The 27,214-nt window shown below is 38.6% G+C and overlaps 1 protein-coding gene across 2 annotated transcripts in view; it reads left to right on the forward strand.

The window, feature by feature from the left end:
- LRMDA (leucine rich melanocyte differentiation associated) overlaps window positions 1–27,214 on the forward strand; it is a 550,862-nt gene that overhangs the window by 850 nt on the left and 522,798 nt on the right. For both annotated transcript variants that reach the window (XM_030453399.1, XM_030453400.1), the window contains exon 2: window positions 3,165–3,265. In XM_030453399.1, the coding sequence (XP_030309259.1) occupies window positions 3,165–3,265 (101 nt within the window). The remainder of the gene's footprint in view (window positions 1–3,164; window positions 3,266–27,214) is intronic.

Below are 27,214 nucleotides of genomic sequence, written 5' to 3' on the forward strand. Positions count from 1 at the left end.
GTTGTTTCTGCTGAAAGTAAACATTGTATGTTTCATTTTGGTTAAAGAGAGAAATTGAGAAGTAAAAGAAGTTCTGCTGGCCTTTACCCACTGCCTTATTTCTCTACTGAAAGTTCTGCTGTCTAAAAATTGATGTCAGTGCTGCTGAACCTGTGGCTAAAACTAGCAAAATATTTTCTTCTTTTTTCTCCACATAAAGAGTAAACGAAGCTTGTCTTTTCTTTTTCAAATGGTTTGCCATTAAGCCAGGGCGCTGCCCATCTAATTGCTTCTTTAGTCTGGTCGCTGTTTCTGTGTGGAATTCATGTAAATGTTTGTGATATGGAGGCAATTGGCTCATTTTGCAGCTGCTGCAGGAAACGGTTCCTGTGGTCTCTGTGGTGCACTGAGGAACATGCTGGCTTCTTCCCTTGGGCATGCCCTGAGCCCCTTCAAGTCAAGCACGTTCTTAATTTGACTGCTTAACCTACACTCTCCTAACAACACAGAGTAAAATACACTGCTCAGCTGGATAGAAATATTCTCCAGGTGGAATGGAAGGGAATATGCAACATCTAGAGTTCCTATGTGATCTCTTTGGTGACATTCTTTAATGATGTTACTTTAGGAGTTATTATGATTACAGTATCCTTGTAAATGATTGCAGAGATTAAATAGCAATATCATCTGAAACTAAAGCAGAAGAGAGGTGCTGCTGGTATTGACAGGTTAACTTACGTTTTTAAGTTTTTGTAAACATTTTGTCCCCTGGATTCCATTCAGTGTGTTGAAGAGTCTGCAAGAATATCTGAGATGTCCACGGCCTCTTTGGTGCTTTGTGGGGAGCTTTCTGACCAACTCAGTGGGATATTGAGCAGGGCACCAGTGATAAGAATGACTGTGACTAACCTGTCACAGGCTGGAGTTGGAGAATTAGGCTCTCATCTCTCAGTGATGGCGTCCCTGGATGTGTCTGATGCTCAGTTCAGGAGGGGATTTTGAGATGGATGCAAAAGGAAGAATCATTATGTTTACTTGATTGTTTTCTGTGTAAATGATTTTGAACTCCAATAATGAAAATGAATAATGTTTTTCTTCTGTTGTCCAGACTGCTGAAGTCTTGTTTTTTACCTGTATTGTTCAAAGATTACAGAGAAGATTGGGGAAATAACTCTTATATTTTTTTTTAAAAAGGCTTATCCCGTATTGCACTGCTGGCTTTAAAGAGAATCCTTGGGTATCTGAAGCAAATTCATGTGTCTGGAGTATGGAGATCTGAAGTTGAATGTACTTTGTGTGTTTTGTGGAAAAATAAAGCTATTTGTTTTAAATCAAGTGTGCTGAAGTAAAATTCCTTTTACAAGGCCTCTGGGTTAAAAAGTCATAACAGCCATACCTCATCTGCAAGGATCTGGGGGTATCTGGTTGTACCCCTTATGCAAAGATATTTGTGTCTTACAACAAGGCTGAAGCTCTGCAATATTTTATGTATTTTGCCTCCTACATGCTCCAAAACACAGGTACAGGAACTTTTCCCTTCCACTTCTGTTTTTGAGGAGCTGGAATGTTGAGGGCCAGATGAGTTTCTGAAGCACTGACAATAAGAGAGCCTCTTGCTACTTTTCCACCACTCCTCCCTGTGTGAAAGCAAAGTGGTCTGTGCTTTTGTTATCTTTGTATTCCTCAGGATGGTCTTGCTCTCCTAGTAGGCATCATGTTTGAGTCATTTCTATTTCCAAGTGTTACATCAAACTAAATGCTTAATACAAAGTATTATTCTGCTGTTGTTGTGTTTGTACAAGGGATTGCAAGCAATAATTTAAAGAAATTTACCCATTCAATGAAGAATGGAGCAATTCTTGTATGTGTAGCTGCATTTATGTTGTAAAGCACACTGTAGATGTCTGGGATGAAAACAGGAGGAAGAAAACAACCATATTTAATTCAATAAATGCTGCAAAACAGTTCCTATTCCTTCCAAACTATTAGGTTGCCAACTACCCAAAACACCTCCTTTCCATTTTGTCCTTACATTTGCCAAAGTATATCTGGGAGCAGAATTTATTGCAAGAGCAGGCATGGCTTCACAGGGGGGAAGGAGTTATTAAACTGAGCTTCAAGGTACCTGTTTTCTGCTCATAAAAATTATTTCATGGCTGTCAGCTTTATTTGTTGAAGTTATTGAACAAAATGAATTAAATGGGATGCAATATTGTGTTATCAGATTGCAATAATTTTTAGCCTGTAAGAGACCAGGATAACTTGCAGAAGTACACACCATCAATCTCTTCTGTAGAGGAGTCTCTTTTAACAGAAAGTTAAACACTATCAGCACAAAGCATGACTTTTTTTTTTGCATATTTTCCATCTAACATCTTGCAGGCCAAGGAGATGTGGTTTTAAAACTGTCTTTGCATTAGATATTTAGATAATAGCAATCGCTGGCAAATACTGCTGTTGACAGAGTGTTGAAATCTACTTAACTAGCAAGTTGCCACTTAATGGGCAACTTTAATTAATGAGTTAGATGGCTTCCTATGAAATAAAAAAGGAAAGGAATTAATGAGTATTTTGGTATAATTAGTATGATCTGAACATAGGTGGTGAAGCCAACAGTCATTTGGACAGGCACAACTGTTTGAAAAAAGCTGCATGATTGGGTTTTGATTTGGGCAGCCCTCTTGCTGTCCCTGGGAAGAGGCATCTCCTGAGAGGATGGTTGTGAGAGTGGAATTACAGTGCACTGCTTGGGTGTTTCTGGACCAAACTTTCCAAAGTGGTTGTTTAGTGTGGTGTCTACTGAGAAGCAAACTAGGGAGTCCTTTGAATGGCTTCTGAGCTTTCAAAAAAAAAAATAATTCTAGAGTTTATCAGAATGATGAGACAAAGTCATGTTAGATTGTAGTGTTACCAGTGGAACAGAAGAAATGTGATGTATCTGATCAAATTATTTTTACCTTAAAGGAGACAGCACATTGTACATAAGACTGTAGATGGTATAAACATTAAGTTGGTTGTATCAATAGGAAACTGAGGTTGTGATAGGTTCTGTGGCAGTGAAACTGATGTAGCTGTAACAAAGATTGACTGTATTGTATGTTGGCATTGGATCAATGAGATAGCATCTGGACAGGCAACTAAATAATCCACTTATGAAATGTTTCCTTTTTGCTTCTAACTCTCAGGTATCCTACATTAGTCAAGACTGTGAAGAAATCCCAGAATTTCTAGGAAGAACATATGGACATATGGCAAAAAGGCTTGATCTTAGCTTCAACTTGTTAAGGTATGTGGCAACGTGTTGATTTTCATGAGCAATATGGGACACCAACCTCCAAAATAGAATATTTGTTATTATTGTTTTTTTCAAATTAGAAACATACATGAATGTCAGCTACATTTAGGTCTTATCAAGTGGGCAATGCTGTTTTGTAGGCTATGTTTGTCTTTGGTTTTTTCCCCACTCTTGGAACACAAATCGTGTGTTAAACACTATTAACAAATAGGTCAAACCTGGAGATTCCTCATGTTAACATACATTATACCCAGTGAAAAGCTTATGTCCTCTGCTCAAGAGAAAATAAGCATCATTGCCTGAAGAAGTGGAGAATGGGATCAGAAGCATGGAGTTCCTAACCAAAGTACAAGTAAGTGTGTCCTGCTCTCACTCCTTTTTGGTTTTAGGTCTCTGGTTATTCCCAGAAGTGGTTTGTAATACTCTTTTTGCAGCTGGTGTGTTTTTGTTGGATGGTTTAATTTTGGGCAGCCGTGTAGTAAAGAGCTCAAATTAAGTGCAGTTGGAATTTATAAGTAAATTTTTGTAATATATGGATTGATTTAGAGTTCTTTAGTATTCCCATTGGCTATTACAGTCTCCTTTTTCATTAGAAAGAGCCTGGTGAGGTCCAGCAGTGCATCTTTGATGTTGGCAACTCTTTAGGTAGAAATGGAGGAAAAGAAATGGAGTGCAGTTGTCAGTTCAAGAAAAAGCATAGTTTTTCAGTGGTAGGGTTGGACTCTACTAATTTTTCTTTTTATTTCGTTAAGGATAAGCTTAGAGTGTGCTTGTGAGCTGCAAGACACACAGAAGTAGTGTGCTGGTGCCTTTTCTTAGGGGCAGCAACCACTGTTTTTAGCTTACTTTAACTTACCCTGTTAGCTGACAACTCAAAGACCAATTCCTACATGCAAGAGCAAAGGAGGCACTGAACTGTCTGTGTGTTGTTGTTGTTTTATACTTCTGGCTAATGACTCTGTACTTGTGGAAATCGTAATCAAATGAGATAACTGAATGGACATTTTTCTAATTTTGTCATGCAGATAGTTCAGTTTCTGCATGGTTATTCAGGGTTAACATATCACCAACAAGACTGTTCTTTCTTTACACCTTTGGAGGTACTAAATCTGGAAACAAAAAATTATCTTTTTCATTTAATGCGTGATTTGAAAACCAGTTTCTCTGAGTTAATTTTATTCCATGAAGTAAAGCATTAACAAATCTGGATGTAAAATACCACTTGAGAACCTTTAAGATGTTAGTTCATGTTTTAAAGGAGCACTCAATTGGTGGTGTGTTTCTCAAATCTGGTTTTTTTCATTCCTTATTTCTTACCCTGCTCAAAACACTGTGACTGAACCTATATAATTATATAGATATAATTTAGTTTTATTGGGCTTTGCAGGTGGAAAAGTGTGTTTAAATGTGACAGAAAGTGCTAATTTTTGGGGGCTAGACACAACTGTCTTCTGATGTAGGGTAGCCTAGTGTTTTAAAGCTGTAAAAATATCCTAAGCCAAAAAAAAAATCAAATCTAGGGAAATGGGAGAGTTGTTTTTTCTTGTTTTCTGTGGCTTTTTTTTGTGTGTGTGCTTTTCTTTTTCTCTGTTATGTACAAGTGTCAACAGAATTATTGACAACACAGAAATTACATTAAGAATTCAAGAAATGGAGCATAGAGGGAAGATTATTTTATCAGTGCTGTTCTCTCTCAGCCAGGTGTCCTGTGCAGCTGTAGCTGTGCAGTCTTGACTGTGCACACACACACTTATCCACAGGAGGCCCTTATCAAAAAGATGTATTTATACTGCAAGATACAGAGCTATAAATCTTTATTATGCAAATGTCATCAGGTAATGATTGGTTGAACACTTGCTTTAGTGAATTTGTGGTTTTGATACCACTGCAAGGTAGATAACTTGGTTGTAGAAGGCAGGATGGAGTCAGGTAACATTTTGTTACTGTTTAAGCCTTTCCACTGGAAATGGATTTGTATGTTATGTCAATTAAAAAAACCCCACAACACTGTGTGTTTTCAGAGGCCTGTCCAGGTGTACTGGAAAACATGTAGGGATACTGCCTGATGCTGTTAGTAAAGTGGGGAAGAATTAGTCCAAAACACTATGTTTTGTGCCTTAAATGAAAACAACTTTTGCCAGGCTTGTCCCTTAGTAACATATTTTGAGAGCTGCTCTTGTGTTTCTCTGGGAAGTACAGCTTGTTGCTTGTTGCTAACCAAGGTGTTTCTCCCCACTGCTCCCTTAAAAATTTGTTGATACAGATTTGGAAAAGAACTTAAAAAAATTTAGGGATATGTTCTAATTAATTACTTGTTGTTATGGCACTTCTGTCTTTTTTTCTGCAAGAAGAGTAGTTATGTGGATTTAGTGTTCTTATGTGTGGTGGTTTTGTTACTCAGGTTTCTCTGATTTTTTTGTTTTTAATTTTAAATTTTTTTTAATGTGATATAAATACACAAATGTGCAGAGGACCAGAGAACTAAATTATAGGAGGGGAGGCATGTCATTAGTTCTTTTTTTCTAAGTTCTTTTTCTCAGTTCTTTCTTTCATAAAAAGAATTATTTTTTATGCTGTTTTCCTTGCAGACTTTGTGTAAATACTTCCTAATGGCTTTTGTTTCCTTCTGGGAGTAGTGTGAGGTTGTGAAGGAGAAGGAGCAGAACTCTTGTCAGATGGACTGCAAAAGGATGGGGTGCAATCCCCTCAGGTTGAAGCAAGGGAATTTCCAAGGAAAGGCTTCTCAGTGAAAAAGGCTGAGTGGAAGAGGTGTCCAGAGAGGTTGTGGTTTCTCCACCATGGGTGACAATCAGAGTGCAACTGGCCAAAGCCCCAGGCAACCTGCTCTGACTTTGTAGTGGCCCTGCTCTTAGCAGGGGATTGGAGTAAATGACCTCTAAATGCCTCTTGCTTTATAACCATAAATTACATTATGATTCTGCAGCTGTATGGGTATGGTCATTGTGAAATGACCTGAGCTGGAGCAGTTTTGATCTGATTTGGTTGTGGTTTTTCAGCTGCTGTAGGAATGAACTCTTTACACTGTGTTTTCAATAAGGCATTCTGCTGGAGGAGAGATATTTTGCTTTGGAAATCTGCTCCCTAATCTCTCTTGGCAACTCTGTTTGATAGCCTTCCCTGATTATACTGTAAAGGCCACTATTTTGGTTCATAATATGTAAAAAGCATTCCCTGGTTTCCATTTAATGAAAGCCTAGAGCATGGAAGGAATCTCACTGATGTGCCAGTGTTATTGTTACTTTGCTGAAAAAGATTTCAAGGGGGAATGAAAAACTGTTGCTGATCATTGGAAGTTGAAGATTTCCTTGGGAAATAAAAAAAGTTAAATAAGAATCACTGGTGAAGGGAAGAAAGCAGTAAGTGGGAAGGATGTAATGGAGGTAGGGAATAGAGATTTGGGTGAAATAGATTTTAGTTTTTAAAAGTTTTTATTTGTATTTATTTCTTGCTGTCTTGTGGAGAGAAAAACCCAAAACCTCCTTGAAGATTCTTTTATTTGTCTTAGACAACTTTCTTTGTGCCAAATTTCTTCTTTCACATTAAAGACTAAAGGCACTGCAGTGCTTGAAAACCAGATGCCAGTGTTTTTGTACAAATAGGTGCTGTGTTTTTATAAATAACCTCTACATTTCAGCTCACAGAGAAGCCCATCTTCTAATTTTGTCCCCAGTAGTTATAAACATGTGAGTTGTTTTCATTTTTTCTTACAGTTATTTCTTCTGGCCTGAAAAGAAAGGGAGAGTGAATCTTTAATCTTGGTCAAGGAGGGAGGATTAATCCAGTGCTCATGGAGATACAGATATCTCTTCCCTCTCTCTAGGGTGCAGATTATTTCTGCTAGAAGCATGAATAATTTGCACAGTGTGTGCTTGTGCATATTTGCCACTGTCCGATTAGGAGGGTGTCTGTATGAAAACATCCCCTTGAACTTTAATCCTAGTCTGGAATGTTCCTCCATGACTTTTGGGAGGTTGAGGTTTAGCAATATCCCCTCTGGTTGTTTCTTTTCTGCCTTCTTTTTTCTTGCCTGAGGGAACATGCAAGTGGAAGCTTGGAACTGGGCTTCACTTTTACAAGGCCTCCTCTTCTTTGTGAGTTTACTCTGTGAAAGAGAGGCCTTTTTAAAATTTATTTTCCTTGCCACCTTCCCATTTGGTGCAGCAAGAAGACACCCAGAACAGGAAGATGAACAACAAGGGAGAGATGGAAATAAAAGCCAGAATTCAAAACAAAGGCTGACATATTTTAAAAAGCCTTTAGACTGATCTTTGCAGCGTTTTAAAATGTTGAAGAAAAGGTACTATTGTTAAAACTTTTTGATGGTTTTATTTATAAGGTAGAAAAATATTTTCCCCATAATTGGGTAACTCTTAATCGTAGCAGTTGCATATTTATCAGTGTGAGGGGCTGTTATTAATGTAGCTGTCATGCACAAACACATTTCTGCATTAAATCCATTTAGTATGTGCATTATTCGGCCTAGAATGTCACCAGGACATCAAAGCCCCCTTAGGCATAAGAGCACAGTGCCCTGCTGTGGCTGCAGAAAGGGCTTGATCAATAAATGTAACATGTTAATGCAGAGCAAATAGAATAAAAGATTTCTTTGACAAGACATGAAAAATCACCTTGTGGCAGCTGGCATGGTGATGCCATTTCAGCGGAGACACTAGCAAAGTTGATCTGACAAGTAAAGAGGAGAGATGATGGTTATAAGGTGCTTTTGTTTCAAACTTCTTTCTTGACCTGTCAGGTTTTGAAGGAGCCTGAATGGCCCTTTTTTGTCATGTGAAAATTGTAGTCTTAGGCAGTTATGAAGCAGTTATCTCTTCTCAAATTGTGAATGCTGCTGTTTAATTGATTCACTTAGCATTTGAAACTGTCACGCATTAATAATTGCTAAATCCTGTAGATACTGCTCCAGTGTGTCATGCTTAAATGTGTAGTTATCAGAAAATTAATATCCTTAATGAACTGATGCTTTCAAACCAGCATTGCATGAAATCTCTTTTGCCCTTTCATTTGCTGAAGGTGTAGCAGCCCCTTTTCAGAGAACCCCCTCCCAACAGTTTCGGGGGTTTTGCTGATTTATTTATTTCTTTTCCTTGATGCCCGACAAATGCCAGCTTTGCTTTGGGTACATCGTGTGCTCAGTGACAATAAATACAGTAATTATGCTGGAGTTAGTAATTAACATAATTATAGTCAATTACGACAAATACAGTGCAGAGCTAAATAAATGAGGGTGAGAAATTAGCAAGCTAATTGATTTACCTTACTGGCTGGTTTTTCTTGCAAGGAGCAGTTGCAGATTTTCTGCAGGAGAAAGAGGGTTGTTTACAAGAAGAGCTGATTGTGTTTTGAAATAATTCTGTCTTCTGGCCCTCACTCCTGTCCCTTTTACACTGAGGTGGAGAGGGTTGGTGGTTAGGAGGAGAGAGGGCCTGCTGTTCTGTCCCTATTGAACACTTCCAAAGAAAATATGTGTACTTGCTTTAATTTTAGAGACAGTATTGCAAGGATAAAACAAAAAAGGGTCATTATTCTTTGCAAAGAGACATATTGCTACAGGAATTTTGGTCTTATATTTCAGTCCTCTGAGGTGTGGCCTGAATTATCTAAGATGCATCTATCTGACTGTTTGTTTACTGACACTACAGAGATCTGCACAGCACTGGAGAGCAAAGGAAAGAATTCAAATTGTTCAAGTAATCCAAGTGTGTTGGAACAATATGCTCCTGTCCAGCCATCAGTTTCAGTAATTTAGAACCATTGGACCAGTGGAGATGCACAGTATCATAACATTTGTGCACATTATAATTGCCTGTTTTGTTTCAAGATGATTTATAGTATGGTGTCTGAAATAAGTGTATTGGAGCTATGCAGTTAATCTGTTTCACTCTCCTTGGTTTTTGGGTTTTTTTGTTTTGTTTTCTTTCAAGCATGACCACAGTTTACACTATGAGGAGGGAATTAATATGTTTAAGTATTGAAGAGTTTGTATTGCTTTTTTTTTTTAAGGTTAGTAGCTGGGATTTCTTTCTTAGAGGAAGGAAACAGTGGTTTACAAATGTTTGCAAATTTTATACTTGAAATAATTCACTGTTTCAAGGTAAATTGATTTTTATTTAGAGGCTTTAGCAAAGAGAGCATTTTCCACAGGTAAGCAATCTGAAATGTATGAAACCTTGGCAATTTCTCCTGCTGTTGCCTTAATGCATCACGTTGAAATGAGCAGGTTTGTAGTTTGAGGCAGGTGCTTCAAGTTTAACCCTAAGGGCTGTCCTGCAGTGAGCCCAAGATTCTGTTTATTAAGTAACAAGGAAATGTAATGAGCATCTGAAAGAAATCTGAAAAGAAATGCACACTCCCACTGCTAAGGGTGCTTGTTCCTCAGAAGCAATTCAGTTGGAAACCAGTTTGCTAAATGAAGTATTTTTATACAAGGAATCATTTCAGTTCTTGAACATTTACATATGTAATGGTCTTTCAGATTAGTCTTTTATGTTCATTAATCACTATGACCTACATTATGCATAATTATCTTTCTCTCAAAATAACTGAGATAGTCTTGCCCTACTAGATGGACTGAAGACAAGTGTGGTGATGGGTTCACTTTCCTCAAGTGTTAATACCTAGGGATTTGTGTAAAATGATGTTTTATAGGTGTACATCTATTGTAAAAATGGAAGGAGATCATTGCCAGTGACAAAAAGGATTTTAGACTTCAAATATTAATTTCACTTTTGATAGCCAATAGGCAATAAATTCTAAATCTACTTCTGCCTCTCTTCTTCCCCTCCTTTTCCCTCCCACCATGCCTCCTCCTGGTAAAAAGTGACATTCCAGTGGAAACCAGATGTTATCTGGGTAATGTATAAGGAAAACTTTTTTTTTCCTCCTTGAAAACTTTGTATAATATTAAAAAATACTATTAACAACTATTATTATATATACTTACCTTATCTTGCATACAATAGCCATGCCTGTGCTCTCTTATTTTGTCAGCTTTAAACGTGGCTGTAGAATATTTGCCTTTACAAAGTATTATCTGTGTGTGTTCTTGTGATTTGTGTGTTTGCCTGCTGTGTCTGATTTGCAGTTACTGGTTTGTTGTTGATATGAAGGGGACCAGTGAATGATTAATTAAAAAAATATCCATGCAATGGCTTATGGTTATGTATTTAAATGTCTCACTGATTTCAGCATACTGTGCAAAGGGTGTAAGTTTTTATTTGATGGTTAAGTTTCCAAACTCAGTAAGGTGTAAGGACAAACTTAAAAGCATAAATTGTTGCCTTGCAATCTTGTTGTGGTGACTGTTACCTTCTTTAGTCCCAACAGCCTCTCTTTTTGTCCATTGATCCTTGCTTGACTTTTTATGGCCACATAGTCACTAACAGCCTGTGAAAACACTGTAGTGTGTATATATATATATATATATATACACCTCTGACCCCCAGTGCTGGCCATTAGCCATTGATTTACTGTATCTGGCAGATCAGGACAGAAGATTGTTTTCTGTTCTCCTCTCAAGGAGGCTTAACATTGTGGAAGGAGTTGTCTTGAGAGCAGGTCAGCTGGCAGATTTGGGCAGAAGTCTGTTTATTACCTGCAGGTTTTGCAGGGAGGTTGGGTGTGTGCTCAGGGCATCCAAGGGAGAATTCTTGGGAGGATCACTAGAGCTGGTAAGCCTGGTAAAAATCTGCATGGTTGGACAAGAAGGTAAAATAAGGCGGTGAGGTTGAACTGTTACATCCTTAGGGATAGCTAGTGAGTGTTGCTGTGATGGGTGATGAAAATTGGGGTTTGTTTTTTTTTTTTTTGGTGATGTCCCCCCCCCAAAGCACTGCTGCAGTCAGGAGTAAAGGTGAAGTCTGTGCTGCTGAGCAAAGGTGAGGAACAGACTCCTGGGACTTAAACGGAGCTCAGATGTCATATGAAACATCCACTGACTCAAGGCTGTTGGGAAGACCTCTTGACCAAAGCAGAGCATTGCCCAGTGAACTGATGTTTGCATTGCATAATTTTCTTTGTGTTGGAATGGGCAAGGGGTGAACTGCTTTCTCTTCATCTGATTTCCTCTGTGAGATCAAAGATGGTTTCTGGAGTGAGGTTGGAGGCTAAATCCACACAGTCTCCACTTGTTCCCCAAGTGAGTGCCTAGAGAGGTTTGTTCACTGGCAAGGTCAGTCCAGCTCCTCTTGTGAGAACTGTAAGCAGTCTTAAAGAAAAATCAGTTTTTGTTACGAATTCTGTTCTGAATGAGAAGAATCTCTGTCAGACTGAAAGAAAAAAATCAGTTAATAAATAGAAAACTACTGCAGCTTATGGAAAGTATTGGCATTTGGAGGAGAAACAGTTGGATGTGCTTGTTCTAGCTTCCAAAGAACATCAACAGATTGCAAATTATGTCTTGGTGACTTTGCCTATATGGTCCAGGGCTATCTGGATTTTAAGAGCTGAGGACTACTTTTGTTGAATTGTACTGGGGGTTCAAGGAAAGAGCATGATGGTGAGCATGTTAGAAGCATGTAATCAGGTGGACCATTCTTACTTTCTGACTTCTTTAATCTCTCTCACTCTAAAACAGTATTTCCTCATCCCTCCTGGTGAGAAGCAAGAGCTAAAGACTGCAGAAATAACTTCTCTCTGGGGACAAGGAGCTTGACTGAAGGCAAGAACCTGCAGTAACCCTGGAGCCATTGTCTCTGTCTTTTCCTCTCTGTTTTGCTGAAAGGTATCTTCTTCTCTCCTTCTCTCTACACGAGATTCCCAGCACCTAGATGCAGATGTAAGGAACTGCACTGGTTTTGCTCACCAGTCACTGGGTCAGAAGGGTCTCTGTCCTTCAGCATCCAACAAACCCGCTGTGCAGCCCTGGGATGAATAGTTAATTGGCATTTAGCAGGTAAAATCCTACCCAAACTTCTCTCTGTGTATTGCTTGTTTGTTCTGTGTTGTCTTGTGTGCTTCGTGCCATTTTTAAGATCTTGCTTTTTTCCTGAGTCATCTTTACATAGATTATCTTGGAGATGATTTTTCAGTTTAAGAAGAGAGTCTCCCAAGCCTCTGCTCGTGGAAGTGTGAGGAATGAGGAGCATAGGAGTGCAAAAGGGCTGTGGGTTTTTCTCAGGCTGAGGAACCAGCATGTCAAACCAGACATCTTATACAATAATTACACTGTCTTTAAGGCCATAGTTAATGCATTAGTACAGCTCACTTGCAGGCTTTACCCATGAGCTGATTCTGGCAATCATGTGAAGTTTTATGATTTTTATTTCTGGTTTCGTTTTGTTTCTCCTGGTCTTTCATCTTCACTGTGCTTTCCTGGGTGAGTTGCTCACTGGTAGAGTTGGAAGAACATTTCCTTTATTTCTGATTTCCTCTCAGGCTTCTCAGTACCCAGTGCTGGTCTTGGCATCAGCTCTTACTGAGACTCAGAGGTGTAAAAAGCCATCAGCCTGGCACTGTTGGTCCACTGGGCTTTGGGAAAAGTCAGGCTCTCACTCTGCTCATGTTGTTGCACAGAGGACTTGAGCTGCAATGTTTGGCTTAATATCAACTCCCAGCTTAATTTTTTTACTTTTGTAAAACTAAATGGGGGATTTTTCTTTCTTTCTTTCTTTCTTTCTTTCTTTTCTTTTCTTTTTTTTTTTTTTTTTTTTTGGTGGGAAGTTCATTTTTTTTTGGTGCTCAGTTCTCTGTGCTGGTACAGACTGTACTGGACTGATGCAACCACTTGGAGTACAAATGCACATTTTAAAATCTGCATGAAGCACCATTTTCCAGTGCTTGCTTTGCTGAATGTTAGAAGATGGGAAATATATAAATTAAGTATAATGTAACCATTTATATTTTTCTGGATCCCACTCTGCATTTCTCATTTTGCAGGTTACCCAACTGGTGCTGTTTGTTCCTTGTGAATGTTCCCAATGCAAAGACATCAGAGTGCTCAGGGTTTTAAAATTACATTCAAAAGTGTGAGCTGCCTTTCCCTTAGAATGTTAATCTATGACCAGACATGCTGACAGGGAATTTGGTTTATGAATTTAACAAAAAGCTACCTATTACCTACATTTAAGAATTTAAAAAAAAAAATAATCATAATTTCCAATCATTAGTTTGAAGATCAAAGGTAGCACATGTATTTTTCATAAGAGAGGCATGTATTTGTGGTGACTTAAATGACTTCTTCAGTAATTAGATATTTATTCATCATGAGTTTTAAAATTTTTTTTTATATTTTCAAGAATTCAAGATTAACACATTATAATTTTAAATCCTTAGGTGCTTGGGAGCAATCAGTTACCTACTTAGAGCAACGTAACAGTTTTTATGACCATAGTATCCAGGGTATGGCTAGTCAAGTTTTATTTTGCTGACAGTGGTTTTAGGTTTTCATTCATCTATTCTTGGTCTCACTCTTTTTTACCAAATGCTAAAAATGCATTTTGTCTCTGGATCAAAAAGAAAAAAAAACATCTCTTAAAGCACAAGGCAATGTAACAAAATTGTCCTTGAACCATTTTAGATGTGAAGGGCCCAAGATGTGCTGCAGGACCATTACTCTGCAAGGCCCCATGGACACAAAAGCACTGGATGAGGATGCTGTGGTTTAGGACCCTAGGACTTTCAAGACCTTTTAGCTGGAGTGAAAAGATGAAAACTTGACCTAATTACAGAAGTGATAAAATGTACTGATTATTCTTAAAGGCTGAGGGAAAGGTGTTCTAGATGTGCCAAGGATTAGCAGTATGTTGAATATTCAGAAAGCTCTACTTCCAACACAGTTACATTAAGATAATTTGACAGTCCAGTATGTGCATGTTAAAATAACACCTGCTCAAGGATCTGAACACCTTCTTTTCCCACCTATTATCTTGCATTTGATACCTTCTTTGTCATGGATGGTGAAGTACTTTGGAATAGCAGGGAAACAGCCGTGTGTGAAGGTGATTATATATTGGAGTGGCATTGGGAAAAAATGTCAAATAGTGTCTGTTTTCTAAGAAATGGGAACCAGGCAACTAGGGGACAGGCTTTGTAGGTGTACAGTTTGCTTCCTTCCCTCACTCTGTGCCCCCTCTGTCCCCAGCTCCTTAAAACCTTAGCAGAATGCATTGCTGAAGGTGCTGATGAGAGATCTGGATGCAGGTGCAGCATGAGGTTCTTGCTTGCTTGCAGATTCTCTCTCTTTTGTTCCTTGTGTTGTTTGCAGCCAGGAGCCAGGCATGAGCTGGGTCAGCTCTTCCTATACACTACTGGCTCCAGTTCTATCAGGTGCACAATTAATAAATTGTCCTCCAGCCTCAGTGGGAAGTGTCAGAGGGTGGTTCAGTTTTTTTACTGTTAATTCCTTGACTTCCTTGAAATCTGCCATGTCAACAAGCTGTCTGTTACTAATGATGGGGCTTTGGAAATGTGGACATCTCTCTGATGAGAATCTATCTCAGCCCACTTTATGCTGCCCACAATTTGCCACCAAAGTAGGGACTGTGGTCACACAGGTGGTTTGAAACAAGAGCTTCACCTGCATTTAAATGACTGAACAGCAGAAAGGAAGGGTCTGAAGTGAAGGACACTGATGCATTACTGCAGGTTTTGTTTTGACCATCATTTGTCTTGCTTTCTACTAACTGGTAAATGGAGGAAGAGAGGACACAGGTCTGTGTTGAGCTAAAAATGTATGTACAAGTGTTTCTTTGTGTGTTTTAGTACATCAGATGAAAGTCTTGGTTGCTGCAGCCCTCATACTTTAAACCAAAGCAAAAGGGTGAAGTCACTGTCAAGGTACTGGTTTGCATGGTTTTTGTATTTTTTTTTTTAAATTTCCTTTCTATCTGGGAACAGAAGTGCACTTGCACTGGAAGCAGTTAAGTGGAAAAGGTTGTGCTAGAAACCCTTCAAGGTAGCTGGTAGTTATAAGATGGCTTATAGTTATAAAGTATAAATACAAATATTTGTATTTAGAGCATAGCCTCTTACTAGAATATAACCTGCAATGACTAAATAATTCCTATGTTGTAACAGGTACATCTTTGCAGTAGGCAGAATAGTGTCAGAATTGGTCACAGATCTTCATTGCATACACAGAAGCATCAAATGGTTCAGTTTCTGTTTAATACACTATGGAGTCATAATCTAAGTCAGATTTCCCTAGTGAATCTTTGGCTGCAAATTTCCATACAGCTCTCATTCTTAGGGGAAAGAAAAAAAAAAAGAAAAAAAAAAGGAGAGAAAAAAAAAAAGTGAATGGAAAAAAGAAGAAAAAAAAAAGGAGGAAAGCCTCTGCACCCTAGGGAGTGCAGTGAAACCCTATTCAAGCCCCCTTTTTTCCTAGTAAAAGAGCACAAGGAGATCTTCAAAAAAGATACATGGGTGTACAGACTTCTGTTAGTAGCTTCTTCTGCAAGTTCCTAAAATCATATAATATCTGAACTTACCTCTGTGTCAAGACAATTTGCTTACTTGATTTATACTGCTGCTTTTCCAACAGTTTACTACTTGCAGAAAATAATAGATGTTCCTTTCACTAGATTTTTTTTGTAGTGTGCTGAACACAAGTGAGATCTTTGATGTTTGAATAGAAATAACCTTATTCATATTACAGATTGCATTCACATCTTTGCATGTATGTAGAAAACTAGGTGTTACTCATTTCCGTCCTCTGCAGGTCTATTTTTTCTGCTTTAAATCTGCTCCTTGCCCAGAGCTAGCTATCTAATCTATCCATCTATTTATCTATTTTTTATCTATTTATCTACTCTCAGGCCTTCATGTCTCTGTAAGTGATCATGGAACAGAGAAGGTAAATTGCTGTTAAAATGCTCTCCCTGGTGATTCCAGCTAACCCAACCACAACTCCTGTATTAAAACCAAACAGTCCCCTGGTTTTTCCTCATTGGCATCTGGCTGGCAGAGTGCAGGAGAATGGATGGAGAGCTTGGACCCCAGAGAGATTTGCATGCTACCCTCTTTCCAGATTCTTGTATAAATGATCCTGAGGCCCCATGTGTAAGTACTTGACAAGTGCCTCTCTGGGCTTGACATGGCAACTTGAAGCTTTTATGTTATTTAAATCTACTAAAATGTATCCTGTATAAAACTGCAGGTGCTGCTCCACTTCTACTGGTAAGACTTGCCAAAGAAAAACTCTGAGGCTGGTGAAAGAGTTAAGCAAAGCAGCCAGAACCCATTTTCAGCTTTTACTTTGCAGATACAACCTTTTAAGCATACCTACATTTACCTGCAATGGCAATCGTTTTGCATTTTAATGACAAATCAAGTAGGATAACTTGCATTTGAAACGAAAGTGCCTTAAATGTCTCTGGCTGTCAGAATGAGATGTTAGGAGCTTGATGAAAAGAGAACAAAGAAGACAAAGTATGAAGCCTAGATACAGAGCAAAATGAAATAAAACCTTGTATGGCCTGTCAGGGGTGTCAGTTGATATTCCTATCTAAAGCACATTATAGTATTACTTTGCAGCTCATAGCTTACTCATCTGTCTTTTTTAATTCATCACATTCTAGCCCACATCTTTTAAGTCCCATGTGTCAACAATGGAAGAAATCTGTTAATTGACAAATGAGTGTCACAAATGTGAATTGGTGCCTTTCCATCAGAGGCAGGTAGTCTCTGTTGTTTTTTGTCGGCTCTATTATTGGCATAAGCCAGTGTAAGACATCTGTCTTTGCCAGAATGAGAGATGACAGCCAGAGAAGGGCTGTCATTGTTTTAGTGCATGTTCATTCTGCTGAGATACTGTATAAAGATAAAATGTCAGTTAAAAGAATATGAAAAACTATCGGGAGGAAGTCCTTAAATTACTTGGGAAGGGGATCCGGGAATTGGTGCCAGAATTGAAATCCGAACGTTCCAGTTTGCATCTATCACATCAATTTAAAAATAATACTTTCTGAGTAACTGGGTCAGTTTATAAGGCATTTAGGAAGATGTTATGTTGTGTTGGCATAATTAGCTCATAAGATGGAAGGAAAAACATACCTCTGCAGGATGAGTTTATTTATTACAAGTTCATTTTTCAGACAAGTATGGAATTGTCTCAATAAAAATCTGCTGTGTAGCATCTCTGGCGTTGATTTGCATCTGTTTTGAAATATTGAAATTGCTCCTCTCCAATTTCTTTTTCTGTTATAGTTCTATTTTAGATTGATGAATAACATAATGAAATAAAGAGCAGAGCCAGCTGTGAGTTGATGAGATAATTAATAGGAGGGAAATTATTAACATAGTTCCGGGGTGTCCAGAGGGTGCACAGGAGACAAAAGTTACTTCCAAAGCACTAAATTGCAATAAATGTCTTTTTAATAGCAGATAGTGAAAAAGAGAGGAATAAAGTGTTTTATTGGAAAAGTGGAGTAGAAAAAAGGTACCACAAAAGGTTACCCCTTTGCTTTTTTACTTTGGGTCAGAAGGCCTAAGAAAGGCAGATCAGCACTTTACTCTTCAGCAGCTCTAACAACCAGATGCTGTAGGTGCTGCAGGACACTCCTTGTGTGTCCCCTCCTTCCAGCATCACTTCTGACTTCTAAATGAGTGTGCCTGAACTTTGGGGTTTTTGGGGTGAATCTGGTGAAGGACTTAATCTGTCCTGCATTGATGGTTCATGATGCAGGTTTTGAAACAATGCTTCTTAAAAAAAAAAATCTCATTTTTAAAATGACTTGGGTTTGCATTTTAAACAGAGCTGTCAATATAGAGTAGATTTTAATTCTCAATTTTTATACTATTTACAAGTCAAAGTGTCACTCATAACCTTACAGGATTTGCCTGGGTTCCATGTTTAATTTGTAAACTCTCTTCCAACACCCAGTTGAGCAATGGAGGAAATATCAAATTCATGTTTCTCTTTCCCTTCTCCCCACCTAATGTGGGGCTCTCAAATTTTGTCTTTGATAACTGTGTTTATCTCCAAGGTGCTCCCTGCCTGTTTTATAGCAATCTGTGGTTAATGCTGATTGTAGTTTTAATTACTGAGACTAATAACAAGGTTAAATATTCCTGATAAGTGCTGGTAATTTTATGGGCCTTTTCTGACTCAGGGTCCAAAAAGCTGGGAATGAGTGGTATACAACTTCTTTGGGTAGAAATATGGTGGCTTTATAAATAGATCTTGCTTTAAAAACATGCTGAGAGAGAAGGTGCTTTGTTTCTTTAAAGCCTTTTTTTTTTTTTTAAAAGAAAAAAAAGTCTTTTCAAAGTAGAATGCATCTAAAAAGATTATAAATCATGAACATTTTTGAGCCATGAACTATTTGCTGCCCCTAAATTGAACTGTTTATGCCCCTAAATTGAACAACTGTGATTTTATTAGTAAAGAAGTAAGTTCTTCTCTTCCCAACCTTCACTGGCTGTAACTAGATAGTTAGATTTCTAGTCAACACCCCCACTGCTGGAGGTGTCATCTTAATTACCAGGCATTTTTTGTTTGTTTTCAGGCAGTTTTTAGTAGTTTGTTCTCAAGTTCAGTTTCCTTTGAGGACTGGAAGGACAGCACTGGCTTTGTTTTACAGATGGCAGAGCAGTGATGTGAGGAGGCCTTGTTGATAAACTCTGGATGCCAAGTATCATTTCCAGCCCTTCATCACATCTTGCATAAACTGTTTCTGCATGTTGTCAGGAGTGATGCTTGACACCTGTCCACCTGCTAAAGCTCTTGTGCCCCTCGAGGTAGTTTTAGTGGCACTTCATCTCAGCAGATACTGGGTGTAACAGCAAGGTGATGGCACAGCTGAGATTAAAAGCAAAGTAAAAAATTAAATGCACTATAGAAATGGCAGATTTTTTTTTTTTTTGCCTTAAGGGTGATAAAGATTTCATCACATTTGTTCCCTTGTGGTTGAATGAATAATAATCATTTTAATAATTATAAAAATAACAATAACAACAAAGAAATATCTGGACTGAGGCTGTATCTTCTGTTCTTGTTGGACCTCTTCATTTTTAACTCAGGGAGGAAGAATGAGCAGTGAGGGTAAGCAGGAGGAGCAGATCTCATCTCTCTAAAACAAGTGAATGAACTTGAGTGTAAAAATCCACATGGAGGAAATAGAGTTGGAACTGGTTAGGATACAATCCTGCTCCATACCCAGTGCCTGCTGCCAGGTACCATTCATCTGTGGGAACATGTGTCTGCATGTCAGTATTGTCACACTTGCATCAGCTCTAGAAAGGGAAGATGCTGGAGTTTAACTACAGAAACACTGTACATGTGTGTGTGTGTGCCTACCCTCTTGGCCATTCTCCCCTCCCAGCTGCCATCTGTCAGGCAGAATCTGAAACAGACAAGAATTTATTGGGTAGTATTTAGAAACATGTCAGTGGTAATGACTGCATCCCTGATTTCAATTATCACCTACTAAATTTAGGCTAATGTAATGCATTTGTAGACCTGTTGAATGAACTTGACATCATGTTTAAAATATTCCAAACTGTTTTTTTATATCATATGTTGACCACTTTCTTTTTTCTATACACATCTGGTGCATGGCAGCAGGCATCCCTTGTGACCTATAAAAACTTCAGTTGTGCTAGTTTGAGAGTTGCTTTTTTTCTTCAGGTAGTATTACAACAGAGGAGAAGAAAGTGGTCTGAGACTACAGTACAAAAATTGGATTAATGAAATAGTGAGATCTGTAATTCACCATTTTTTCCCCCTTTACAATCAGCATTTTAAGCTTCATTCCTATTGTTTGGCTTTTCACTGAAAGTCCTTGGAATGGAGGCACCTTGGTCACTTGGGTGCTCTTAAAACCATTTTAATAACAAATTTCCTACAGTAACTGTTCTTCTGTAGAATGATTGGATGAGATTTAAGGTGGAATCTGTGAATTTACAACGTTTTGATTGTTAAATTATCAGAGATTAATATTTAAATTTCAATTACTTTGAGTTCTGCTTTACTTTGCCAACATTTTATGTGCTGGTATTTTAGGATTATTGAGTGGGATACTTTATTTTCTTGTCAATGTTTCCTCCTCCAAGCACTGAAATACTTTGTTGGAGTGTTGCAAAATAGTTTTCTACCTCCCAAGCTTGTATTCTTTCTCTACCCATCATCCTCATTCTCCTAACTGTTGGTGTAACTGGTGAAGACATTTGTTTGGTTGCACTCAAGGGTCCTCATCATCACAGCTTCTAGTTTGTCTTTCATTGGTTTTGTGAAGAAAATATTATGAGCTTTTAAAGTTAGGTCCACATCTGCATGCAAGTACAGTAAAAAAAACAATCTCCAGATATGTGTAGGCTACTTTGAATAAGTTTACTGTCCACATCTCGATAGCTTCATAGAGAAACTTGGGGAATTTTGGAACAATAAATACCTTACTCCTTTTAAGCAAGATCCCAGCTTGCCTCTACTCTTTTGCTTTGGTGTGGTTTCTCATGTCTTGGAATATATTTCTTAGTAATATCCTCAGTGGTGGTTATCAGGTTTGTATTTATTTTTTTTTCTTTTTGCCTAATGCTTCCAGACATCCTTTAGCTGGCTGATGTCTAAGAATCTCAAACGTATCTTAAACTGAAATTTTTATACCAAAAAATTCTGAGGATGTTATCTGTTTCTGAAATACAAGAGAGAATAGCAGAAGCTTTTCAAAAGGGTACTGGAAATCTGCTGGGAGTGGGGACAAATCTTGAAGATTCAATGTCAGTAGAGTTGGATGTAGGTCATCTGGTGAAATGGGTAAGGATGTGTGGTCTTACTGATGATTTGTAATGTTCAGCATTGCTGGAAGTGTCTGGGATGGTAAGTTTTGAGACTAATTTCCTCTGCTCTTTATTTTCTGGGCATTGTCTTTGGGTTTGGTGTGGAAATGGTCTATGAGCCTTCAGAAATTCTCCAAGGCAATCATGGATGCAGATAGCACCCAATAATTGCCAGGGCTCTACATAGTGGCTTGATGGTGTAATTAAAGGTCCCATGGAAAAAAGGCAATGTTTCCTCTTCTGATTTGAGCTTGATCACTATAAGCCTAAAATTACATTTATCTTAAGGGAGGGTCCATTTAGCATGAGCCCTGCATGGGTTTTATTTTTCTTTGGGTGTTTGAAAAATGAAACCTGAGGCCTGATAGGTCTTCAAAATACAAATTTCAATGGTAGACAAGGAACTGACTGGTTTTTAAATAGCTTGCAGGACTTGCTTTGCTCTGTTAGAGATGTCTTTAGTAGTTTGGGGCATCTTGATGAGTGGGTTCTGTTCTGTGCCATCAGCTCTAACAGACTTTGTTTTGCAAGGGTGCAGGGTGGGTGTTTCACTTGCCTGTTTTGCTGAGTTCTAATGACTGTGTGTTGGTTTGCAAATGTAGGAAACTCCTCTGCTGCCCCATTTTGCTGACCTCTCTGATTGCTCTGTACTCAGTTCTTCTCAGTTCACTCCTGTGCTGCCTGCCTGCCACCTTGGATGAGCTGGGTTTGGACAGTTTTCCTGGCTTCCACTTCATTCCCACTAATTCTTCTGATCTGTGTGACTGCAAAAGGTTTCCCCTGCTTCCAGGTATCTTTTTTTCTGTCATAGTGTGCTGCCTGCTAACCAAATGTTTCTACAGCCTCTTCCTGGTCTTCTGCCTTTCCTTTTCAATCAGTGGGGCAGTTGTTTCATTCAGTACATCAAGGTGGAGCTTCTTCACAATTATCTGTTACTGTTTATCACAGGTCTGTTGTAGGTGGGGCATCTCTTGTCCCCTTGCTTTGTCAGAAGTGTGCTTGAGTACCAGACAAAAAAAAAATTAAGCATGTGTTTGTTCCCTCCTTGTTCAAACTGATAGGTCTGGTGGAAAAATAGAGCATGCCACAGTTATGAACTTTTTAAACTAGGAGGCTCAGGAATTTCTGTATTGCATAAGCAGAAAACAAAAGTGTATTTTGTATATCTGCAGAGGGAAATGCCAGGATAAATACTATTATTTATAAGCCCCCTTATAAAGTCTGGAAGTGTATCAGGTTTAAGCCTTATCTTAAGGGCTTTAGCCTATTGTTTTGTTACTTCTCACAAAGGCTTCAGCAGCCATCATAGTCCTGTAAAGTGATTTCTGTGTAGTAATCAAAGGTCACTGTGGAGCACTGTAATCAGAATAAAAACCAGCTTATACTTTGTAGACAAGTAATAATTAGTTGACTAAGTAGAAGCAAAAAAAACATGATATGATTTAATGAAAGATGAAAAGAATGGACAAAGGTAGAGAAGGTTAAATGCTTCTCTTTGCTATTAATATGTGGTTTACTTTCAGTTCATGACTTCTGTCACACAATGCTGTCCTAGTGAATGGTCTGCATGTCCTTCTGGCATAGATTAGAATAATCCTTGTTTTAAATGTTGGCAAATATACATACACTCCACTGGAGAGGAAACAAAAGAGTTTCATGTTTGGAAAGAGTAGAAAGGAGTTTTCTGTTGATATTGGCTTTGCATTTTGATAATGTTTTGTGATGCTTTCTCCTTGCATGACTCCTACAGGAGGGTGCTGGTGGGTTACATGAAGACAAATGGGAACAAAAAGGCCCTTTTTTTGTCAAAGCTGAAGATGGTTCTGCTTCTTCTATTTTTCCTTTTACTTTTTCTTTCTCTCTTTTTTTTTTTTTTTTCACTCCTTCAAAGAAGTCCAAGATACCTGCTCACACTGGCAGAAGAGGAAAATCTGATTTATGATGACATCAGGTATTACCTAAGCAAATATGTTGTGAGGAAGACTGTGTGTGGCATGTTGCAATAAACAGTGAAACGTTGAAGGACTACTGGTTCAGATTCTTCTCCCTTCCATCACAACCACTCAACTCCCTCTTTTCCTTTTCTACAAATGATTCCAGAGGGAGACACCAGACACACCTTTTACACACCCTTTCCTTTAAGAGTTAGGTCAGAATTGGACATTTATGAGTGCTGTGTGAAGTTCTTTTGATTTCCTGTAGTTCCTAGGTCTAAGGAATCAGAAAATATCCAGAAATAATTGTGGAGGTGTTCAAACTGGGGCTTTCTGTCTGTTGGTTGATCTTTCCATAGTCAGTATTAGCCAGCTGCACTCTGCCTGATGTCTGAGGGACTCTTTTCACTAAAAAAGAGTTGCCTGTGAGCAAGACAGGGGCTCAAGGCTCTCAGGCAGTACCTGGATTGTTCACTGCAAAGCATCATCTCTTTTGCCTTAACCTTGCCAGGACTGAGTACTTTGCAGGCAGCTGGGAGTTAATGTATTTCTGAACATTTCTTTACAAAGCAAGTGCTGCCTTGTGGCTGGGAGTCCTGTCCCTCCTTTCCCCTCACTCTGAGCAGTGGTATGCTGAATCTTACTTTGTAATTCTTGAAAAGTCAGCTTGATTGATTTTCATTTAATATGTGTTAGGCCTAAACCTTTCCCTGGTCTCCTTTTAACCTTGTCAGATTTCTCTCTGGTGTTCCTTCTCCTATTTTGAAACAATTAAACTCTTAGAATATAAATTGGTTTACACCTCAGCTTTGGTAAGTATTGTTGAGAAACAGAGAGAAGCTGATGCTTGCAGAAAAATCTGTTTTTTTTCTTGAGGAAACCCTGCATGTTGTGGATGGAGCTGTGAAGACTGAGGCCTTGCAAACTTTTTATTGTCCTGTAACTTACCTAACAGGTTCAAAGCTGGTAAGAATCCTTTCATCCTCCACAGAAAACATGTAGCAGCATAGCACTAGTAGACAGTCTGGAGTATAATTGCAGACTGTTGTACCATCTGACAAGAAATCTGCTTTTTCCTCCAATTAAATGACAGACAGAGCACGTGCTGAATTGTGCTCCTCATTGTTTTGCTCTCCAGGAAGGGAATTCATGTCCTTCTGGGCTTTGCTGAGTCAGGATCCTGGTGGATTTCTGTGCTCATGTTCCATGATGTTAAAACTCTCCACTGATGCTGGTTTTCTGCTAATAGTGATAAAGTCAGAAAGCAATTAGACTCTCACATGCTGTCCTTTCATAACCTTTGGCATTTGTCAGAGCACCTCAGGCCCCTGCAAATTTTCACAGGCAAGCTCTTGGTCTTCATGAGCTAACAGAGTGCTTTGCTGTGCCAGCTCATCTGCCTTGCCAAATTGCTGGTGGTTCAGAGGGGAGTTCAAGTCAGTTTCAAGAAATATTTTACACCTCTTTCTCTTGGAGCAAAGGATTTTAAAAGAAGATTAAAAACTGACTTAGCAACACTCAACACACAGTGCTCATTTGAAGCATCTCAGCCTTCTGGTCCCGCAAAGCTTCCATCTTCAGCTTTGCAGTTGTCTTCAGATGTTCATGTACAACCAGGAGATGAACAAAGATGTTTGTGTGCTAAATTCTGGTGTTCTTACAAGTGTCTCTTTATGATGCTGCACCTCTGTGAGTATCTGGGACTTCAGATACCATTCCAAAGGTATGGAATATCTTCTGTGCTTCTGTTTCCTTCAGTTGTTTTGTAGCTTGTGTTACAACCAGGAGCTGCCAAGGTGTATTCCTCCTCTTAGTAATTCACCAGCAGACAATGAGCATTTGGGGTCAGCATGTTCTTAGCTTACCTGCTGTAAAGTGAAATACAAGGATTGCTTTCTCCTTGGTTAGATCTTGTTGAAGCCTGATGGATCCCTTCTACTTTGCAGTTGTGTTACACTCCAGTTTTGGGTACACAGAGAGAGAGATGAAGCCCACAGGAGCCACTCAGGCTTTGCTGACCTCTAACTGGAGCTGCTACATAGCAATATAAACAGTTTGTAATAAAATCAGCCTGTTTTCTTTTGAAACATTCAAAGGTATTTCTAGCATTGTTAGCTGATGGAAAAACAAAGCCTCAACATGATTTGCATCCCCCATTTCCAGTTGTTCTGACAGAGTTGGTCTGCAGGCTGTGCAGGAATGGACAGTGTAGTTCACAAGAAATACATGAAAATGAGCAGCTGAGTAACCACCTACAGAAAGTTGCTGACTTCTAGGAAAGTCTTTGGTTTTGTAGTCTCCCACACCTTCTTTGAAGCTAAGATTATTTCTTTGTTTTTCAGTGGTTATCCCACCTCCTGCTACTTTGTTATTGTAGCAAACTGGGTGAAGTGTCGAGCAGGGAGGTTTGGTTTTGTTGCTGCCTGGTTGTTGAGCTGTTAGTCTCAATGTTGTCTGTGTGGCTTTTGTTTTTATTTTACAAATATCCATCTAGCAACTGAAGACAAGGGTTTTGCTGATGGATTAGAAAGGTTCAAGGTTCTTGAAGTTTGCACGTCCTGTGGAAAAGACAGGTCCATTTCTTTCACTCTGGGCATCTGTCTCTCATAAGCTCATAAATTGCTCTGGAAGCTAGGTAGAAAAAAATACTGAAGGCAACATCATATTTAAGAGTTTAAAATGTGCTGATTGGAGTGTCTGAGAGTCTAACCTCAGGCAAAAGGTCTCCAGTTCAGTCTTTTTGACTGATGTGGAGTGGTCCACTGTTAATAATTCAGTTTTGAGACCTCCTAAGTGAAAAATAGGAGACTCATAGCATCAGTATCACTGTTGATCTTCCCTAGGAAATACGAACTTGTGTTTTGATGTATGTTTACATTCTTTATGTACATAACTATCCTCTATTGCAGCCACTGCATCTATTGTTTGGGGTTTTTTTTCTTAATGAGCAATGATTTTATATCTACAGAACACATAGCTTGCCCTGCAGTTCCTTTCTAGCCTGCCCTTTTTGTGTAGTAAATAAAAAATGGGCAACACTCTGCCTTTAGCTATTTTATATGCATCATTCCTCATCATGCTTGTGAGCAATCTGCTAAGGAGTTTGTAGCAAAATGGGGGGCCCTGGAATGATTTTGTGTTTTAAATAAACCAAAATCGTGTTACTTTCTGTTCAAATTTGTTTTGTAAGTTATAGGAAATGTGGCAATTTTTGAGAGAATCAGAAAAATCTTTGACTAACAATATTTGGTCCAAAGGGGGTGGTGCTGTGTGTGGTGGGGAAAGAAAGTAAAGAAACAGTGGAGAGGGAATTTAATCACAGCAGACTTTGCCTTCAGAAGTCTTTTGGATGGAACTTTTGTTTCAAGAGTGTTTTGGTGGCTCTGTCAAATCATCACACCTAAATATTTTGCATTTTAGAACTTGGCAGTTATGTGTGGGGCAGAATATTCTACCACATTTTATGTGGAGCCTTGAGTGACTGTTCAGTGACAAGTCTGCTTTGTTAGCAAGAGATGACATCAGGTGTACACACACACAGAGGAGTTTAAACAAGTTATTTTTATTCTCTGAAAACAGGTGTGGAACAAAAAAACAACCTAGACAAATACAAGGTATTTATTTAGAATAACCCTGAAGGTCAGGTTTTAAGTGCTTGTGTTGAAGATCCATGTTAAAAAAATACAAAAATGCTGCTGAGGATCAAAGCAGGTTTTAAACCCTTAATCATTTACTACACCTTTGGAAATGGAGTGAACTTTGGTAGCAGTTATTATTTTGCTTACAGTTCATATAATGTTCACTAAAAGAAAGATTTATAAATCTGAGCATTTTAAAATTGTTCTTAAGCTTCCTCAGCTCATAATAACCTAGTTTATCTGTACTGTTCTGAAATTGGTGCTGAAATAGGGGAGGGAGGAGGGGTAATTGGGCAATCATGTGGCTCCTGAGAGTGCTGGGTTTGTCCTTGTTAAGGTGAGTGTTTTTCCCTCTAATTGCCTCAGAAGTGTTATTCCCTCTGCCTGGAACTTGCTGATCTACATAAACCGTGTAACTGAACTACATATAATGTGTTCTGAACATTTTTCTTATCCAAATATCTACATTGGTTCTCTTCCTCTCCCCCTCCTCCCAACTCTTCCCCCACCTGGAGGCTGGCTTGACTTTGGTCCTTTCAGGGCATCTGACCCATGTGGTAATTTTTATTTATTTATCTGCTTAATTTTTAAATTAAACCAGAAGTTACAAAATG

The sequence above is a fragment of the Calypte anna genome, chromosome 6, assembly GCF_003957555.1.
Source record: "Calypte anna isolate BGI_N300 chromosome 6, bCalAnn1_v1.p, whole genome shotgun sequence".
Lineage (NCBI taxonomy): Eukaryota > Metazoa > Chordata > Aves > Apodiformes > Trochilidae > Calypte > Calypte anna.